This window comes from Physella acuta, unplaced genomic scaffold (genome assembly GCF_028476545.2).
Source record: "Physella acuta isolate Inbredline_101_S28 unplaced genomic scaffold, ASM2847654v3 ptg000653l, whole genome shotgun sequence".
NCBI classification, from domain to species: Eukaryota; Metazoa; Mollusca; class Gastropoda; family Physidae; genus Physella; species Physella acuta.
This window is the reverse complement of record NW_026732172.1, coordinates 17,937-35,852: the sequence shown is the minus strand read 5'-3', so window position 1 is coordinate 35,852 and position 17,916 is coordinate 17,937. Positions and strand designations below refer to the sequence as shown.

The 17,916-nt window shown below is 42.2% G+C and overlaps 1 protein-coding gene across 2 annotated transcripts; it reads right to left on the bottom strand.

Moving 5' to 3' along the window:
• Positions 1 to 950: 950 nt before the first annotated feature.
• LOC131948617 (uncharacterized) lies at positions 951 to 17,106 on the bottom strand. Of its 2 annotated transcripts, none has more exons than XM_059310222.1 (5): positions 17,043 to 17,106; positions 4,455 to 4,637; positions 3,136 to 3,277; positions 1,820 to 1,957; positions 951 to 1,492 (listed from the first exon to the last, which is right to left on the bottom strand). In XM_059310222.1, the coding sequence occupies exons 2-5, from the start codon at positions 4,554 to 4,556 to the stop codon at positions 1,326 to 1,328; spliced, it is 549 nt and encodes a 182-aa protein (XP_059166205.1). In that variant the 5' UTR covers positions 4,557 to 4,637; positions 17,043 to 17,106; the 3' UTR covers positions 951 to 1,325. The 2 variants fall into 2 exon arrangements, with proteins under 2 accessions (XP_059166205.1, XP_059166204.1); XM_059310221.1 differs by lacking the exon at positions 17,043 to 17,106 and adding an exon at positions 6,906 to 6,993.
• Between the last annotated feature and the right edge of the window lie 810 nt (positions 17,107 to 17,916).

Sequence of the window (17,916 nt, the reverse complement as noted above, 5' to 3'; positions counted from 1 at the left end):
AAACACGACAGCTCTACACAACCCAGGACTAAACAAGACAGCCTAGCTCTACACAACCCAGGACTAAACACGACAGCTCTATACAACCCAGGACTAAACAAGACAGCCTAGCTCTACACAACCCAGGACTAAACAAGACAGCCTAGCTCTACACAAATCTACACTAGTAAAGATAGTGAGCAATGAGAAGGATGCAAATAGGAAGGGTTTCTTTCAGACCTTTTAACATTTTTCTCCCTTATGGGTGTATTTCCGGTAATTGGTCACTTTTCCTGGGGAGGGGTTTGTGGACACTGGTCAAGGTATATATTTTCTATACATATATATTTTAATATTTTGTACGGGGCTTGGGGGTAGTAGAAGAACTACGTGGCGGAGGTGGGGGGGGGGGGGGGGTGAAAGAATTGTCTAGTACTATCACAATAGTAGGAATCAAAAAGCCTTTTTTTTAAACAAAATCTATGATGCTCTCAGATAGCGAGAGGAGAAGCGAGAGTTAGAAATAATATTGTATTGCTGTCTTGTGTTCATCTTTCTGTTAATGTCATTAGAATAGTTAAAAATTATGAATGGCATTTTTAAAACACAAATATGCATGTCAATGACAGTCAAATATTCAAGTGAATTCAAAGTTTGAAATAACCTCAAAATGATTGTAAATATGTACACGAGACCAATCAAATCATAGTTACAGTCATCGTTTAGTTATAAATATGTTATAGTTATAAACAGAGGCGTAGCGAGGGGGGCGGGGGTGCGGACCGCACCGGGTGACACCATTTAGGGGGGGGGGGGGGGTGACACCAAGGCAAAAAATAGCAAAATATATAGAAAAAACTTGAGGGAGGGGTGCAAATCGAAAGTTCAAGGGGAGGGGGGGGGTGCAATCAAAAGAAAATTTGAAAGTTTGTCGCCGGGAAGGGTCGCTACGCCTCTAAGGGGGGGGGGGGGGGGACACACCATTAAGTGCCGCACCGGGTGACACCCGACCTCGCTACGCCACTGGTTATAAATATGTTATAGTTACAGTCATCGTTTAGTTATAAATATGTTATAGGTACAACAAGAAAATCGTGAAATAATTCTAACTAGCATAATACAAAAATATACGTTAAAAATGTTAATTTATTAGTCCAATTGAAAGTTGGGATGATTGCATCACAGAATAGATCTGAACTTGTAATATCCCAGGCAATGTCTTGTATGATCACCACAACCCAGTAGATAAGGCAGCACTTATCAACGATATACTCACGGCAAGACCTAAGAAAAAACAACACACAGCAGACAGGCAAGACACATGAACCAAGTCCCTCCAAGACAGGCTACCCTGGATACGCTACACACAGTAAGACCGAGTCAATGATAACAACAGAGCAGCCGATGATGTAGATGTAAAAGGCCCAAGCGTAGGACCAATCTTCCAGCTTCAGTCCGTACCCGCCCGTCGCTAGGTACACAAACAGACCAATCACACCAAAACCTAGAAAACCTGAAGTAGAGCAAGTTGTGTTGATGGGTTAGTTCTTATCAACAAGGAGCAGCTTTAAACCATCACACTTATCAGCATACCTATCAACACACGAAATACCACATACACCCAACACTCATCAACTAACCATTGACACCAGTTAACCCTTCATTTATTAACTCATCACATGTGTTTTCACTGTTTAACACAATAATGACAACACACACGCGCACATATTCCTCTTAAAGCTACTGGCGAAACGAACCATGATACCCACAAACATATTCCCACAACACTTGCCAGCAATAAAAGCCATGATACCCACACACAAATTCCCACTACACTTACCAGCAATAAAAGCCATAATGCCCACACAGATATTTCTGCCAACCCCAGTGTAGCAACACCTACACAATGCCACCAGAAAACAGAAGAGAACGAGGATGACGTTAAAAAACGTTCCTACCCTCACAGCCCATACAGCACCTGGCAATAGCAGTACATATAGCTTAATCGAGTTGCCAGATTGGCTTATAATTTTAAGTTCTTAAACGGTATGTTTTAAATTTTAAGTAATTCAATATTTTGGGTGGGGGGGGGGGGGGTGGGGGAATTAGATTAGCTAACTATATGGCAACTCTGTAACAACACATATATTATATAAATTATATAAATGTGGTGATTTGGGTAAAATAATGGACACAAACACCGTAACACGTGCTGGCTTCAAATCATCAAAACAATGTAAAATTCTATGTTCTATTTTAGACCGGTACACAGCTAGGACTGTGTGACATGATTGTTTGTAATCATTTGTCACAACTTGTGATCGCATTGCTGCAACCCCCTGACATAAGCTGTACCCCATTTATAAACCAGTTGTTAACCAGCTGATAACATATTGGCAACCAGCTTTCAACCCTCTACCAACCCTCTGTCAACCCTCTGTCAACCCTCTACCAACCCTCTGTCAACCCTCTACCAACCCTCTGTCAACCCTCTGTCAACCCTCTGTCAACCCTCTGTCAACCCTCTGTCAACCCTCTGTCAACCCTCTGTCAACCCTCTGTCAACCCTCTACCAACCCTCTGTCAACCCTCTGTCAACCCTCTACCAACCCTCTGTCAACCCTCTGTCAACCCTCTGTCAACCCTCTACCAACCCTCTGTCAACCCTCTACCAACCCTCTGTCAACCCTCTGTCAACCCTCTGTCAACCCTCTACCAACCCTCTGTCAACCCTCTACCAACCCTCTGTCAACCCTCTACCAACTCTCTGTCAACCCTCTGTCAACCCTCTGTCAACCCTCTACCAACCCTCTGTCAACCCTCTGTCAACCCTCTACCAACCCTCTGTCAACCCTCTGTCAACCCTCTACCAACCCTCTGTCAACCCTCTGTCAACCCTCTGTCAACCCTCTACCAACCCTCTGTCAACCCTCTGTCAACCCTCTACCAACCCTCTGTCAACCCTCTGTCAACCCTCTACCAACCCTCTGTCAACCCTCTGTCAACCCTCTGTCAACCCTCTACCAACCCTCTGTCAACCCTCTGTCAACCCTCTGTCAACCCTCTACCAACCCTCTGTCAACCCTCTGTCAACCCTCTACCAACCCTCTGTCAACCCTCTACCAACCCTCTGTCAACCATGTGTCGAGTGACTACCTTCATCCTCCCCCAGCCTGTAGATGTTGCAGACGCGGGTGTTGCTGTAGCAGTACCACCACAGGCCGCCGTCGACTGTCGTCAGGTTGCCGTCTGCTAGCGAGTCGTCGTGCAGGTACAGACTCAGCTGACTCATCACAATCTGCAACACGGGCATGGTTGGTGACACACCAAATATTGACACGTAACCAAACATTGACAAACATTGATACGAAGAAAAACATTGGCACGTAGACAAACATTGACACGGAGTCAAACATTGACAAACATTGACACGTAGACAAACTAAACATTGACACGTAACCAAACTTTGACACGTAGATAATATTGACACGTAGATAATTTTGTCACATAGACAAACATTGATACGTAGACCAACATTAACACGTAGACTAACATTGTCACGTAGACTAACATTGACACGTAGACAAACATTGACACGTAGACAAACATTGACACGTAGAAACATGTAGAAATATGCAGAGTCACTTATACACTGACAGACCTGTTTACTTACATGTAGACACAGTTACTTACACACATACATGTTTATTTATACATGTAGACAGGTTTACTTACATGTAGACATGTTTACTAACATATAAACAGGTTTACTTACTTGTAAACAGGTTTACTTACATTTAAACAGGTTTACTTACACGTAAACTTGTTTACTTACACGTAAACAGGTTTACTTACATGTCGACAGGTTTACTTACATGCACACAGGTTTACTTACATGTAGACAGGTTTACTTACATGTCAACAGGTTTACTTACATGTAGACAGGTTTACTTACACGTAGACAGACAGGTTTACTTACATGTCAACAGGTTTACTTACATGTAGACAGGTTTACTTACATGTAGACAGGTTTACTTACATGCACACAGGTTTACTTACATGTAGACAGGTTTACTTACATGTAGACAGGTTTACTTACATGTAGACAGGTTTACTTACATGTCGACAGGTTTACTTACATGTAGACAGGTTTACTTACATGTAGACAGACAGGTTTACTTACATGTAGACAGACAGGTTTACTTACATGTAGACAGGTTTACTTACATGTAGACAGGTTTACTTACATGTAGACAGACAGGTTTACTTACATGTAGACAGACAGGTTTACTTACATGTAGACAGGTTTACTTACATGTAGACAGGTTAACTTACATGTAGACAGACAGGTTTACTTACATGTAGACAGACAGGTTTACTTACATGTAGACAGACAGGTTTACTTACATGTAGACAGACAGGTTTACTTACATGTAGACAGACAGGTTTACTTACATGTAGACAGGTTTACTTACATGCCCAGACTGCCAGAATGGGGCTAGAGCACCCAGAAGACTGAGCAGACATCCAAAAACGAGAAAGATAAAACTGAGTTTTGATGACCTCACTTGATTCATTTTGTCATCCCTGGACCTTCTGTTGGTTAGGCAGGTCTTGGTCAAGTGGAACTAGGTCTCTAGGGTCATTCTTTTAAGTTGCTGGGGGGATGTGAGATAAAGATTTTTTTTTTTTAATTTAGAGGGTTTATTGTTTGACAAGATGACTGGAGACCAAATAAAGGGAAACAACTCAAATAAAAATGTGTGACATATTTATGTTATTGTCACGTAATGGCATATAGTGACTGAATGTTCGATCAAGTTTTCTGATCCGTCTGATGTACAATAGTGCACAATTTAGCCACAAATAAGACACAGACTGTTTACAACGTCTAAGTTTTCCTAGAATCACAGAACAGCACAGAGGATAATATATTGTGATCGAATATTACAAAGATGTAATGTAAATATATCCACAGAATAGCCAATTTTATTGCAGGTAATCCACACGTATCCACGGGATGGCTTATAATCTAAATCAGTGGTTCCCAACCTTTTTCGAGTGGCGACCCCCTTTTATAAAAAGTAAGCGACCCGCGACCCCCATAGAATTAAAAAGCCAAAATTAGTATGGAAATTAATAAGCACTAAAATAAGATTTTCTAATAGACTTTCAATATGAACTACTCTTGATAACTATTTTAATAGCATGAGTAAAATTGCATACTATTCACTAAACCTTCGTGGTTAAGTTTTTAATTTCAATTTTTTTTTTGTTAACGCCAACCTATGTCATTATAATTATCTTAATTTTGTTTTTAATCGAAGAATAGTGTTGAAAATATATTCTCGAAAAGTCAATCAATTTTACGTTTGGGTATGAATGGTGAATACTACACCAAAATTGTGTCTGCAGTTTTTCATCTTACTCGGAATCATACTGCAAATCAAATAATTCATCTTCTAATTCATCGGGAATGCTGGCAACATCAAGGGAAGAAGAGAATGGGTAATGCGTAAATGCAGATTCTTCTTTTTTTCAGCTCAGAGAAATAGCGATGCAGTTCGTTTTCAAGAGATTCAAGATGCCCAGAAATCGCTTCTTTCAAAATTTTAATTATCTCACAATCAGATTCATCTACCACACCGCAGAGTTTCTCGAATTTACAATATTTCCAAGATTTATTTTCTTTAACGATTTTGCAGCTTTGATAAAAATGCCCCAAGATTATCATGGAAAGTTATAATATTCCTTCATTTTCCCCGAAGCTTCAGGTTAAGCTTATCTTGATGTTCGAATACATCTGCTAGGTATGATACTCTCTCCAACCACTCTATGTCGTTTTAAGTATACCAAAAAGTCTTGTTTCCTTTGCACACCCAAGAACAATTTGATTTCAGATTTCAATTCAAAAACACAATTTACAACGTTTCGTTTGACAGCCAGCGTAATGTAGTGTAGAAGAGCAGAACCTCGTGATCTATAGTAATGTTTTTGCTCAGTTCTTTGAAGGCTCCAGATTTTATATATAATTTACGACTTATACTAGCAATGGACTCTTGAAGTCGATTGGTTAGGGCAGTGTTAGGGAGCTAAATCTTTTCTGTTTTCTGAAAGCCCGATTTTGAGCTAAACGTAGATGGCGCACCATCCGTACAAACCCCCACAGCCGTTCTAACCCATTTTAATCATCCAGTTTCAAAAAAGGTATTTATTTTCTCCATGCTATCTTCACAAAAGAGCAACTCTTCTTTGCTATCATCCGCATTAATATAGACACAGACCAGCAACTGCGAACACGAGCTCACGTCTGTTGATTTATCAACTTGAAAAGCAAACAATGGTGAAAGCTTAATTTCGATAAAAGTGTGTTATTTAACATTTACGTACATGCAGCGCTTGATGAGATTTTCTCCTATTGTTTTTTTTTGTTGTTTTTTTTGCTTGGCATTTTTTTTTTACTTTATTTGATGCTTGCACTAATGATGGTGAAAACTTCCTGTTCGATCAAGTCTCTGGCGTTTGCAACTAGCTTCTTACCGACGAAAGAACTCCATATATTTTTTGGTGTGTTCCGAATGACTCGTCTCAAATGGCGTTTTAGTTTTGAAGATTTCATAGATTCGTGACTGAGAACAACTTTGTACAGTGCGCTTTGTTTCTTCTCTATTACATTTCCAGTGATGTTAATGAAGCCGAATTTCAAAAATTCTTCTGAATATTTATGTTTTGTTTCAAATTACTACGGTTTAGTTTACCAGTTGGCGACCCCCCAGAAAGACCTTCGCGACCCCCAAGGGGGTCGCGACCCCCAGGTTGGGAACCCCTGATCTAAATGTATCCAATGTGTATCCAAATGACGGTATCATACGTGTCAAAATAAAAATGTGTATCCATAGTGTTGAAAAAGTCTTCGCGAGTCTTACCTGTTCTACCTGCAACAAAAGAATTTATCCGCCCAGTCTGCACCAAGCCACCATTTATCCAAGCCCGTATAATTATACACGACCGTCGGGGTACTGCACTAGATGGTGCCCCGGCTACCACTACAGTAAACAAACACCAAGTTTCCCACGGAAGTAGCCACTTTATAGAGCTTGAGTCGTGGCTGTCTGGTTGGCTGATGTGGTGGATCTTGTGGGCTGTTGTAGTGAATGTGGTATGGGCTGATGTTGTGGATGTGTTGTGGTGGTTGTGTTGTGAGCTGATGTTGTGGCTGTGTTGTGGATTTGTTGTGGGCTGTGGTGGGTGTGTTGTGGGCGGATGTGGTGGATGTGTTGTGGGCTGATGTGGTGGCTGTGTTGTGGGCTGATGTGGTGGATGTATTGTGGGCTAATGTGGTGGATGTATTGTGGGCTGATGTGGTGGATGTATTGTGGGCTGATGTGGTGGCTGTATTGTGGGCTGATGTGGTGGATGTATTGTGGGCTGATGTGGTGGCTGTGTTGTGGGCTGATGTGGTGGATGTGTTGTGGGCTGATGTGGTGGATGTATTGTGGGCTGATGTGGTAGATGTATTGTGGGCTGATGTGGTGGGTGTGTTGTGGATGTATTGTGGGCTGATGTGGTGGATGTATTGTGGGCTGATGTGGTGGATGTATTGTGGGCTGATGTTGTGGATGTATTGTGGGCTGGTGTGGTGAATGTATTGTGGGCTGATGTGGTGGCTGTATTGTGGGCTGATGTGGTGGCTGTGTTGTGGGCTGATGTTGTGGATGTATTGTGGGCTGACGTGGTGGATGTATTGTGGGCTGATGTGGTGGCTGTATTTTGGGCTGATGTGGTGGCTGTATTGTGGGCTGATGTGGTGGCTGTATTTTAGGCTGATGTGGTGGTGTATTGTGGGGTGATGTTGTGGGTGTGTTGTGGGCTGATGTTGTGGCTGTGTTGTAGGTGTGTTGTGGGCTGATGTGGTGGGTGTGTTGTGGGCTGGTGTGGTGGATGTGTTGTGGGCTGGTGTGGTGGATGTATTGTGGGCTGATGTTGTGGCTGTGTTGTGGGCTGATGTGGTGGATGTGTTGTGGGCTGATGTGGTGGATGTATTGTGGGCTGATGTGGTGTCTGTATTGTGGGCTGGTGTGGTGGATGTATTGTGGGCTGATGTGGTGGATGTATTGTGGGCTGATGTGGTGGATGTATTGTGGACTGATGTGGTGGATGTATTGTGGGCTGATGTGGTGGATGTATTGTGGGCTGATGTGGTGGGTGTGTTGTGGGCTGATGTGGTGGGTGTATTGTGGGCTGATGTGGTGGATGTATTGTGGGCTGATGTGGTGGATGTATTGTGGGCTGATGTGGTGGATGTATTGTGGGCTGATGTGGTGGGTGTGTTGTGGGCTGATGTGGTGGGTGTATTGTGGGCTGATGTGGTGGATGTATTGTGGGCTGATGTGGTGGCTGTATTGTAGGCTGATGTGGTGGCTGTATTGTGGGCTGATGTGGTGGATGTATTGTGGACTGATGTGGTGGATGTATTGTGGGCTGATGTGGTGGATGTATTGTGGGCTGATGTGGTGGATGTATTGTGGGCTGATGTGGTGGATGTATTGTGGGCTGGTGTTGTGGATGTATTGTGGGCTGATGTGGTGGATGTATTGTGGGCTGGTGTGGTGGATGTATTGTGGGCTGATGTGGTGGATGTATTGTGGGCTGATGTGGTGGGTGTGTTGTGGGCTGATGTGGTGGGTGTATTGTGGGCTGATGTGGTGGGTGTGTTGTGGGCTGATGTGGTGGATGTATTGTGGGCTGATGTGGTGGATGTATTGTGGGCTGATGTGGTGGGTGTGTTGTGGGCTGATGTGGTGGGTGTATTGTGGGCTGATGTGGTGGATGTATTGTGGGCTGATATGGTGGCTGTATTGTGGGCTGATGTGGTGGCTGTATTGTGGGCTGATGTGGTGGATGTATTGTGGGCTGATGTGGTGGATGTATTGTGGGCTGATGTGGTGGATGTATTGTGGGCTGATGTGGTGGATGTATTGTGGGCTGATGTGGTGGATGTATTGTGGGCTGGTGTGGTGGATGTATTGTGGGCTGATGTGGTGGATGTATTGTGGGCTGGTGTGGTGGATGTATTGTGGGCTGATGTGGTGGATGTATTGTGGGCTGATGTGGTGGATGTATTGTGGGCTGATGTGGTGGGTGTATTGTGGGCTGATGTGGTGGATGTGTTGTGGGCTGATGTGGTGGCTGTATTGTGGGCTGATGTGGTGGATGTATTGTGGGCTGATGTTGTGGATGTATTGTGGGCTGGTGTGGTGGATGTATTGTGGGCTGATGTGGTGGCTGTATTGTGGGCTGATGTGGTGGCTGTGTTGTGGGCTGATGTGGTGGATGTATTGTAGGCTGATGTGGTGGATGTATTGTGGGCTGATGTGGAGGATGTATTGTGGGCTGATGTCATGGATGTATTGTGGGTTGATGTGGTGGATGTATTGTGGGCTGATGTGGTGGATTTGTTGTGGGCTGATGTGGTGGATGTATTGTGAGCTGATGTGGTGGCTGTATTGTGGGCTGATGTGGTGGATGTATTGTGGGCTGATGTGGTGGATGTGTTGTGGTGGACTGATGTTGTAGCTGTGTTGTAGGAGTGTTGTGGGCTGATGTGTTGGGTGTGTTGTGGGCTGGTGTGGTGGATGTGTTGTGGGCTGGTGTGGTGGATGTATTGTGGGCTGATGTGGTGGCTGTGTTGTGGGCTGATGTGGTGGATGTGTTGTGGGCTGATGTGGTGGATGTATTGTGGGCTGATGTGGTGGCTGTATTGTGGGCTGGTGTTGTGGATGTATTGTGGGCTGATGTGGTGGATGTATTGTGGGCTGATGTGGTGGATGTATTTTGGGCTGATGTGGTGGATGTATTGTGGGCTGGTGTGGTGGATTTGTTGTGGTCTGGTGTGGTGGCTGTATTGTGGGCTGATGTGGTGGCTGTGTTGTGGGCTGATGTGGTGGATGTATTGTGGGCTGATGTGGTGGCTGTATTGTGGGCTGATGTGGTGGCTGTATTGTGGGCTGATGTGGTGGCTGTATTGTAGGCTGATGTGCTGGTGTATTGTGGGCTGATGTTGTGGGTGTGTTGTGGGCTGATTTTGTGGATGTGTTGTGGTGGACTGATGTTGTGGCTGTGTTGTAGGAGTGTTGTGGGCTGATGTGGTGGGTGTGTTGTGGGCTGGTGTGGTGGATGTGTTGTGGGCTGGTGTGGTGGATGTATTGTGGGCTGATGTGGTGGCTGTGTTGTGGGCTGATGTGGTGGATGTGTTGTGGGCTGATGTGGTGGATGTATTGTGGGCTGATGTGGTGGCTGTATTGTGGGCTGGTGTTGTGGATGTATTGTGGGCTGATGTGGTGGATGTATTGTGGGCTGATGTGGTGGATGTATTTTGGGCTGATGTGGTGGATGTATTGTGGGCTGATGTGGTGGATGTATTGTGGGCTGATGTGGTGGATGTATTGTGGGCTGATGTGGTGGATGTATTGTGGGCTGGTGTGGTGGATGTATTGTGGGCTGATGTGGTGGCTGTATTGTGGGCTGGTGTGGTGGATGTATTGTGGGCTGATGTGGTGGATGTATTGTGGGCTGATGTGGTGGATTTGTTGTGGGCTGATGTGGTGGATGTATTGTGGGCTGATGTGGTGGATGTATTGTGGGCTGATGTGGTGGCTGTATTGTGGGCTGATGTGGTGGATGTATTGTGGGCTGATGTGGTGGCTGTATTGTGGGCTGATGTTGTGGATGTATTGTGGGCTGGTGTGGTGGCTGTATTGTGGGCTGATGTGGTGGCTGTGTTGTGGGCTGATGTGGTGGATGTATTGTGGGCTGATGTGGTGGATGTATTGTGGGCTGATGTGGTGGATGTATTGTGGGCTGATGTGGTGGATGTATTGTGGGCTGATGTCATGGATGTATTGTGGGCTGATGTGGTGGATGTATTGTGGGCTGATGTGGTGGATTTGTTGTGGGCTGGTGTGGTGGCTGTATTGTGAGCTGATGTGGTGGCTTTGTTGTGGGCTAATGTGGTGGATGTATTGTGGGCTGATGTGGTGGATGTGTTGTGGGCTGATGTTGTGGATGTATTGTGGGCTGGTGTGGTGGATGTGTTGTGGGCTGGTGTGGTGGCTGTATTGTGGGCTGATGTGGTGGCTGTGTTGTGGGCTGATGTGGTGGATGTATTGTGGGCTGATGTGGTGGCTGTATTGTGAGCTGATGTGGTGGCTGTATTGTGGGCTAATGTGGTGGATGTATTGTGGGCTGATGTGGTGGATGTATTGTGGGCTGATGTGGTGGCTGTATTGTGGGCTGATGTTGTCGGTGTGTTGTGGGCTGATGTGGTGGCTGTATTGTGGGCTGATGTGGTGGATGTATTGTGGGCTGATGTGGTGGCTGTATTGTGGGCTGATGTGGTGGCTGTGTTGTGGGCTGATGTGGTGGATGTGTTGTGGGCTGATGTGGTGGATGTATTGTGGGCTGATGTGGTGGATTTGTTGTGGGCTGATGTGGTGGATGTGTTGTGGGCTGATGTGGTGGATGTATTGTGGGCTGATGTGGTGGATGTATTGTGGGCTGATGTGGTGGCTGTATTGTGGGCTGATGTGGTGGATGTATTGTGGGCTGATGTGGTGGCTGTATTGTGGGCTGATGTGGTGGATGTATTGTGGGCTGATGTGGTGGCTGTATTGTGGGCTGATGTGGTGGCTGTGTTGTGGGCTGATGTGGTGGATGTGTTGTGGGCTGGTGTGGTGGCTGTATTGTGGGCTGATGTGGTGGCTGTATTGTGGGCTGATGTGGTGGATGTATTGTGGGCTGATGTGGTGGATGTATTGTAGGCTGATGTGGTGGGTGTATTGTGGGCTGATGTTGTGGATGTATTGTGGGCTGATGTGGTGGATTTGTTGCGGGCTGATATTGTGGATGTGTTGTGGACTGATGTGGTGGATTTGTTGTGGGCTGATGCGGTGGCTGTATTGTGGGCTGATGTGGTGGATGTATTGTGGGCTGATGTGGTGGATGTATTGTGGGCTGATGTGGTGGATGTATTGTAGGCTGATGTGGTGGGTGTATTGTGGGTTGATGTTGTGGATGTATTGTGGGCTGATGTGGTGGATTTGTTGCGGGCTGATATTGTGGATGTGTTGTGGACTGATGTGGTGGATTTGTTGTGGACTAATGTAGTCGCCTCTTGTTCAAATCACAGGAGTCTTATAAAAGTCAAGCGAGGTATAAATTAGCCTAGTCGGCCATCTTGACGGACAGGACAGCTAAAATATGGCCATGTCCTGGTCTCTGTGTCAAGATTTATGGTCAATTTAATTCCTACTCCAGGATTCGTTGTCAGTTACTGCTGACCTACATCAAGTGTGGATTTTCTTGTGTCTTTTTTAAAACATTAGTATTAAAAATTAATTTAATTAAATTGCCTTTTTCAGAAAATCTCACGGATATTTGATTCAATGTTTGATGTCTTTTAGAAAAAATTCTTTTGATATGAAGTACATGTAGGTCGTATACATGCGCCCAGTGTAAGTTTTGTATTGGCTTATGTAGGGAACAAAACATGATTAAGTAGACCCGTATGTCAGGGGAGATTACTCCGACGGCATGGAGACAGCTACATGTTGTTATTGAAAACTAAACGTAACCACATAATCTGCTATTGCTGAAATATACTTATAGTGGCGAGATATTCTCCGTTATTATTAATTAGCAACTAGTGTTTTTAAGAAAGGAGGTGGGGTCTGTGTCCCTAGTCCCATGTACAAGTTAATATGCTTTTTAAAAATGTAGTCCCATTATGTGTACACTTCACATTTAGTCCCATTATATGTATATTTCACATTTAGCCCCATTTTAAGTGTACAATTCACATTTAGTGTCGTGTGAAGTTTGTACTTCACATTTAGTGTCGTGTGAAGCTTATACTCCACATTTACTGTCGTGTGAAGTTTGTACTTCACATTTAGTGTCGTGTGAAGTTTGTACTTCACATTTAGTGTCGTGTGAAGCTTATACTCCACATTTACTGTCGTGTGAAGCTTATACTCCACATTTAGTGTCGTGTGAAGTTTGTACTTCACATTTACTGTCGTGTGAAGCTTGTACTTCACATTTAGTGTCGTGTGAAGCTTATACTCCACATTTACTGTCGTGTGAAGCTTATACTCCACATTTAGTGTCGTGTGAAGTTTGTACTTCACATTTACTGTCGTGTGAAGCTTGTACTTCACATTTAGTGTCGTGTGAAGTTTGTACTTCACATTTACTGTCGTGTGAAGCTTGTACTTCACACTTAGACATCATTGTGTAACAGATCGTGTGACATGTCAGTTCCTCCTGTCACCTCATTGGTTGGTTGTGTGACACATTTCGTCATGTCATAATCGCTGTGACACATTATGTCGTAACTGGAGTGACTCACCATGTTGTGTCACTAGTTTTGTGACACATAATTGACACTGTGTCGTGTCAAGAAGTGACACACCTGGATGTGTCTAATTAAACTTAATGACGGTTTTAACACCCTTTCTCAGGCCCCATAGAGGTCTTTCACGCCACAAGCTAGAGGAAAATGCTATTTATAGCAACAGTCAACTGGCCAATAGGAACACGATTCGATTTTCCTTTCAAGTAAACACAGATTTATGATATTGATTTGTTACTAAGACTTGTAATAAATGATCTTTATGTATTGATAGATATTGTAATATGCGTTGTTCTTGTGGGTTTATTTTTAATTGGAATGTGTGATATGTGTTAATAAATAACGTAATGTGGGGTGTAAAAGTGTTAATAATAATAAACAGTATCCTACTTGTTGATATCGCATTCAGTGTTTCTTCCAGACTTTTTTCTCCGGGGGTCGGGGTGCACTTGAAATTTTCGGGGGGGGGGGGGGCGGACAACAATTTTCGGGGGGGGGGGGGGGGCGGACACTGTCAAAAGTATATATTTTCTATATAAATTCCGTTTCGTTCGGGCGGGGGGGCGGTAGACTTTCTTCGGGGGGCGGGGGGATGCCTGGAAGAAACTCTGATCGCATTTTGACAAAACACAAAACGGGCTGTTGATTTTCCATAGGAATTTTCAACCAATCGGTAATCGCACAAAAGTTACTGCTAATACTAATAGGCATGAAAAGTCTATGTAATCATATTAATTTACTTTTTTTAATCTTTTAAAAATACGGCAAGTGATAAAATTATAGTTATATTTTAAAAACTTAAAGCTGTTTGAGAAACATCGATTACACTCATTTCCATATTTTTGTACTGAAGATCATCTGACGAAAAGCCATTTAGAATTATTTTATCAATTCAAATATTTTTTTTAAAAAACTGCTCTCAACCTGTCCTTGAGGTCAACCGTATATGTCAGAGAGAGTAAAACAATTGTTATCACTACAATTTTTTTCCATGATAAAACACTCAATGGTGGCCAGTGGTGCATAGCGTAGTATTGTATTTAATGTATATCATATAACATCCCCTATCATCAAAACACCCTGACTTTACTAACCCAAATTAAAAACAGAAGTGTTTGCTAAACTACTATTATATTACCATTAATTATTTGTTTTGACTAATTCGAGCATTAATGAAACCGGAAGTCATTTTGTAATTATTATACAACTGTTATTAAATATTTAATTTTGGTTGAAAAATATGCTTTCTGGCAACAAACATTTAAAAACCAGCTTTACGAGCCTATTGGCGCCTATTGCTCTTAAATTTCAAGTCGAAAGTTGTTTTACTATGCTAAATATTTTCTTTACGTAGAATATACTTCTTTATTAGTTTACAATTTTTAATAGTTACACTTTTTAAAGGGGACAACTAGATCTTAACTGTTTAGAAAATGGCAATATTGAAATGCAGAAGTATTTCAAGGCCAAACGTAGACTTAGGATAGACCTAGAAAAGTTTTATTTAGCCAGACGGGATCCGAACCCACGACTCAAGACGTCACCGCCTGCCTTGCATCAGCTCAGAAGTGTAAATACTACAACCATTTACCTCAATAGGGCCTTCTGATCAGTAGCGACCGCTCCCCCTCTGGCCGTTTTCAGCAAAGTGGCGCCTTTTTGGAAACTTTTTAAACTCAAAGTTTTAAACAATGATATTTGTTAAAAAATAAAAATATTTTTGGTCGGCACATGTAAATCACAAGATTTCTTTTCATGCAGCAATTAAGCATTATTGTACTAGTCTAGTAGTGTGTACATTTACAACACGTATTAACACATGCATCAGTTTGCCATTCTAAAAATAACTATTACGATGCTTTGCAATGTTTAAAAAACATCTACAGGTAGTATCACTTGGCAAGAGGGGTGTTAAGTTTAAGGCAACTGTATAATGTATTTGCTTACGAATAATTGAATTAGAAAATGTTATACATAAAACTTCACACATAATTACTTTATATATATACAGTTTGAATCGTGTGATTAATTTTAAAAAAAAATTACAATACAGAAACAAATACAACTGATTAGGCACCTCTATTTAAATTTACTAATGGGCAAACTGCGTAGCGGTGGGGAAATTTTGACAAGGTCAACAACGTCATCATGATGAAGTAGTAGTATTCTTACAGTCTGGGCGATAGTGATTACGATTACAAATTATATGAAACAGTTACAACCCCCCTCCCCCATGGACCCCTCTGTAAAAACAATATTGTCATGATATCACTGCTACTTATTTAAATCTATTTCTGAATCAGTATACATATGTAATATATATGTATGTTTAGAACAGTCATCTAAAAACTGACGCTATCTTCACTCTGAGTTGGTTATCTCCCCCCCCCCCCCCCCCCACACACACACCTCACCACCACAATTGTGTAGAGCGACATTAATGTCACACCTGGGTATACTCTGGGTTGGATAATTGACCTAAAGTGACCGGACAGTGATGAATGAAGTTGAACCCCCACCCCCAACCCACCCCGAATTGATCTGTTAAGTACATTTGGGAAAACGCGTAATGATGTACCAAAGTGACATGCCGCCAGAAAATTAGCTTTTTAAACGTAAAAATCTATGAATATTGTTTTTGCAATTACCAGTAAAAAGGTGTGTGAGCTATACAGTCATCTAACCTATACCTATCACTATGTTAAAAAATGATCTTTAAAGAACACAAAGAATCAGTAGTTAATTTCAAAATATATAATCTGAACTACAATACCGATATTTAATTACAAGCGATCGTCATTCCGAATGTTTTTCTATAATAACGAAAAGCGTGGTTTTATACCAACTCAGATTTCAAAAACTTTCTTTATGCTGTAATGCTTTAGCATTTATGATGACGATATATTTTATTCTGATTACAGACAAAAACATTTTGGATACATGAATAGTGTTAAACAATTTCATTATATTCAAAAGTAATTATTTATTTGTTTTGACATTTATAATTAATTATGTAAATATATACATATTTATATTAAAAGAGTGATTATTTCCCCTATTTCACTTGTCTTAAATAATTTCCCAGGAATTATTATGTAAGAATTTTTTTTACAAGAATTACAAAACAGATTGTGTTATGTTCATTGTTTGTGGTTGTAGTGTGTGTATATTTTTTTTTTTTTTTTTTTTTTTTTAGATTGATACAATTTTTGTTTTGTCGGCCTACATTGTGTGTTTTTTCTTATTTCTTCAGAGTGGTACGTTCAATTTATTTTAAATCATAGCGAAGTAATAACATAAAGCTAGTAATTATATATATATATATATATATATATATATATATATATATATATATATATATATATATATATATACACGTATACAGAACGTGTTAAAAATTCGGCGCCTTTTTTTGCTCTTTTCGCTCCCCATACAACGAAAACCTGGATACGCCTCTGCTTCTGATCGTCTGTTTTCATAGCCAAGCACTACATTATTATTTACCTGTGTCTACCTTTGGCATTGAAAGAATACTTTATGTCTACATTACTAATTTAATTAACAATGCTAGCGTCCAACCCCTGTAATTGTTAATTAAGCTGAGATTTAGAAGCCGTACACGTACAATCGACACCCTGAGATTTCTACTCACCTTCTATTGAACTGGCAAGCTGCACGCGTAATCTCCGCGCAACTCTACACACTGTTTACATGGGACACACCAGTATGACGTCATCCGGTCACAGCTGTCACGCTCCATTGGTCGCACGTGCTACTCTCCTTCCCCTCAAGCACGCGGTGGTTTCAGTTAACCAAGCCAGTTTATTTATAGAACGGGATTGATTGGTCAAGTCGCTTTTTTGTATTTTACTTTGTTGTTTAGTGTTGGGCTGCGCCATTTTATGTTTACATCTGTGTTTGAACCTGCTACTTCATGTTAGCATCTGTTCAGATTTAATCTGATAATCTGTGTAAATCTAACTTTTTAGCTTAGTGTGTCTCCTTTACGTCACCATCTAGGTAACCAAAAGTCTTAATTTTGATTATTTATTAAAGTTTTTTTTTCTTTATCTGGATTATTTTCATAGTTTCTTCCAGGCATCTCTTCGGGGGGTGGGGGGGGGGCGAAGCCCCCCCCCGAAATTTTTTTACCGCCCCCCGAACGAAATGAAATTTATATAATTTATATAGAAATATATACTTTTAACAGTGTCCACCCACCCCCCCCCCCCCCCGAAGAAAGTCTACCGCCCCCCCTCCCCCGAAAATTTCAAATGCCCCCCCCCCCCGGAGAAAAAATTCTGGAAGAAACACTGATTATTTTACATCTGAAAACAAAAAGTTCGTTTACTTGCTGACTGTATGACTTGTTGCCTGTTGTCAACATGACCTGTTGTCTAGATGGCCTGTTGTCTAGATGACCTGTTGCCTGTTGTCTAGATGACCTGTTGCCTGTTGTCTAGATGACCTGTTGCCTGTTGTCTAGATGACCTGTTGCCTGTTGTCTAGATGACCTGTTGCCTGTT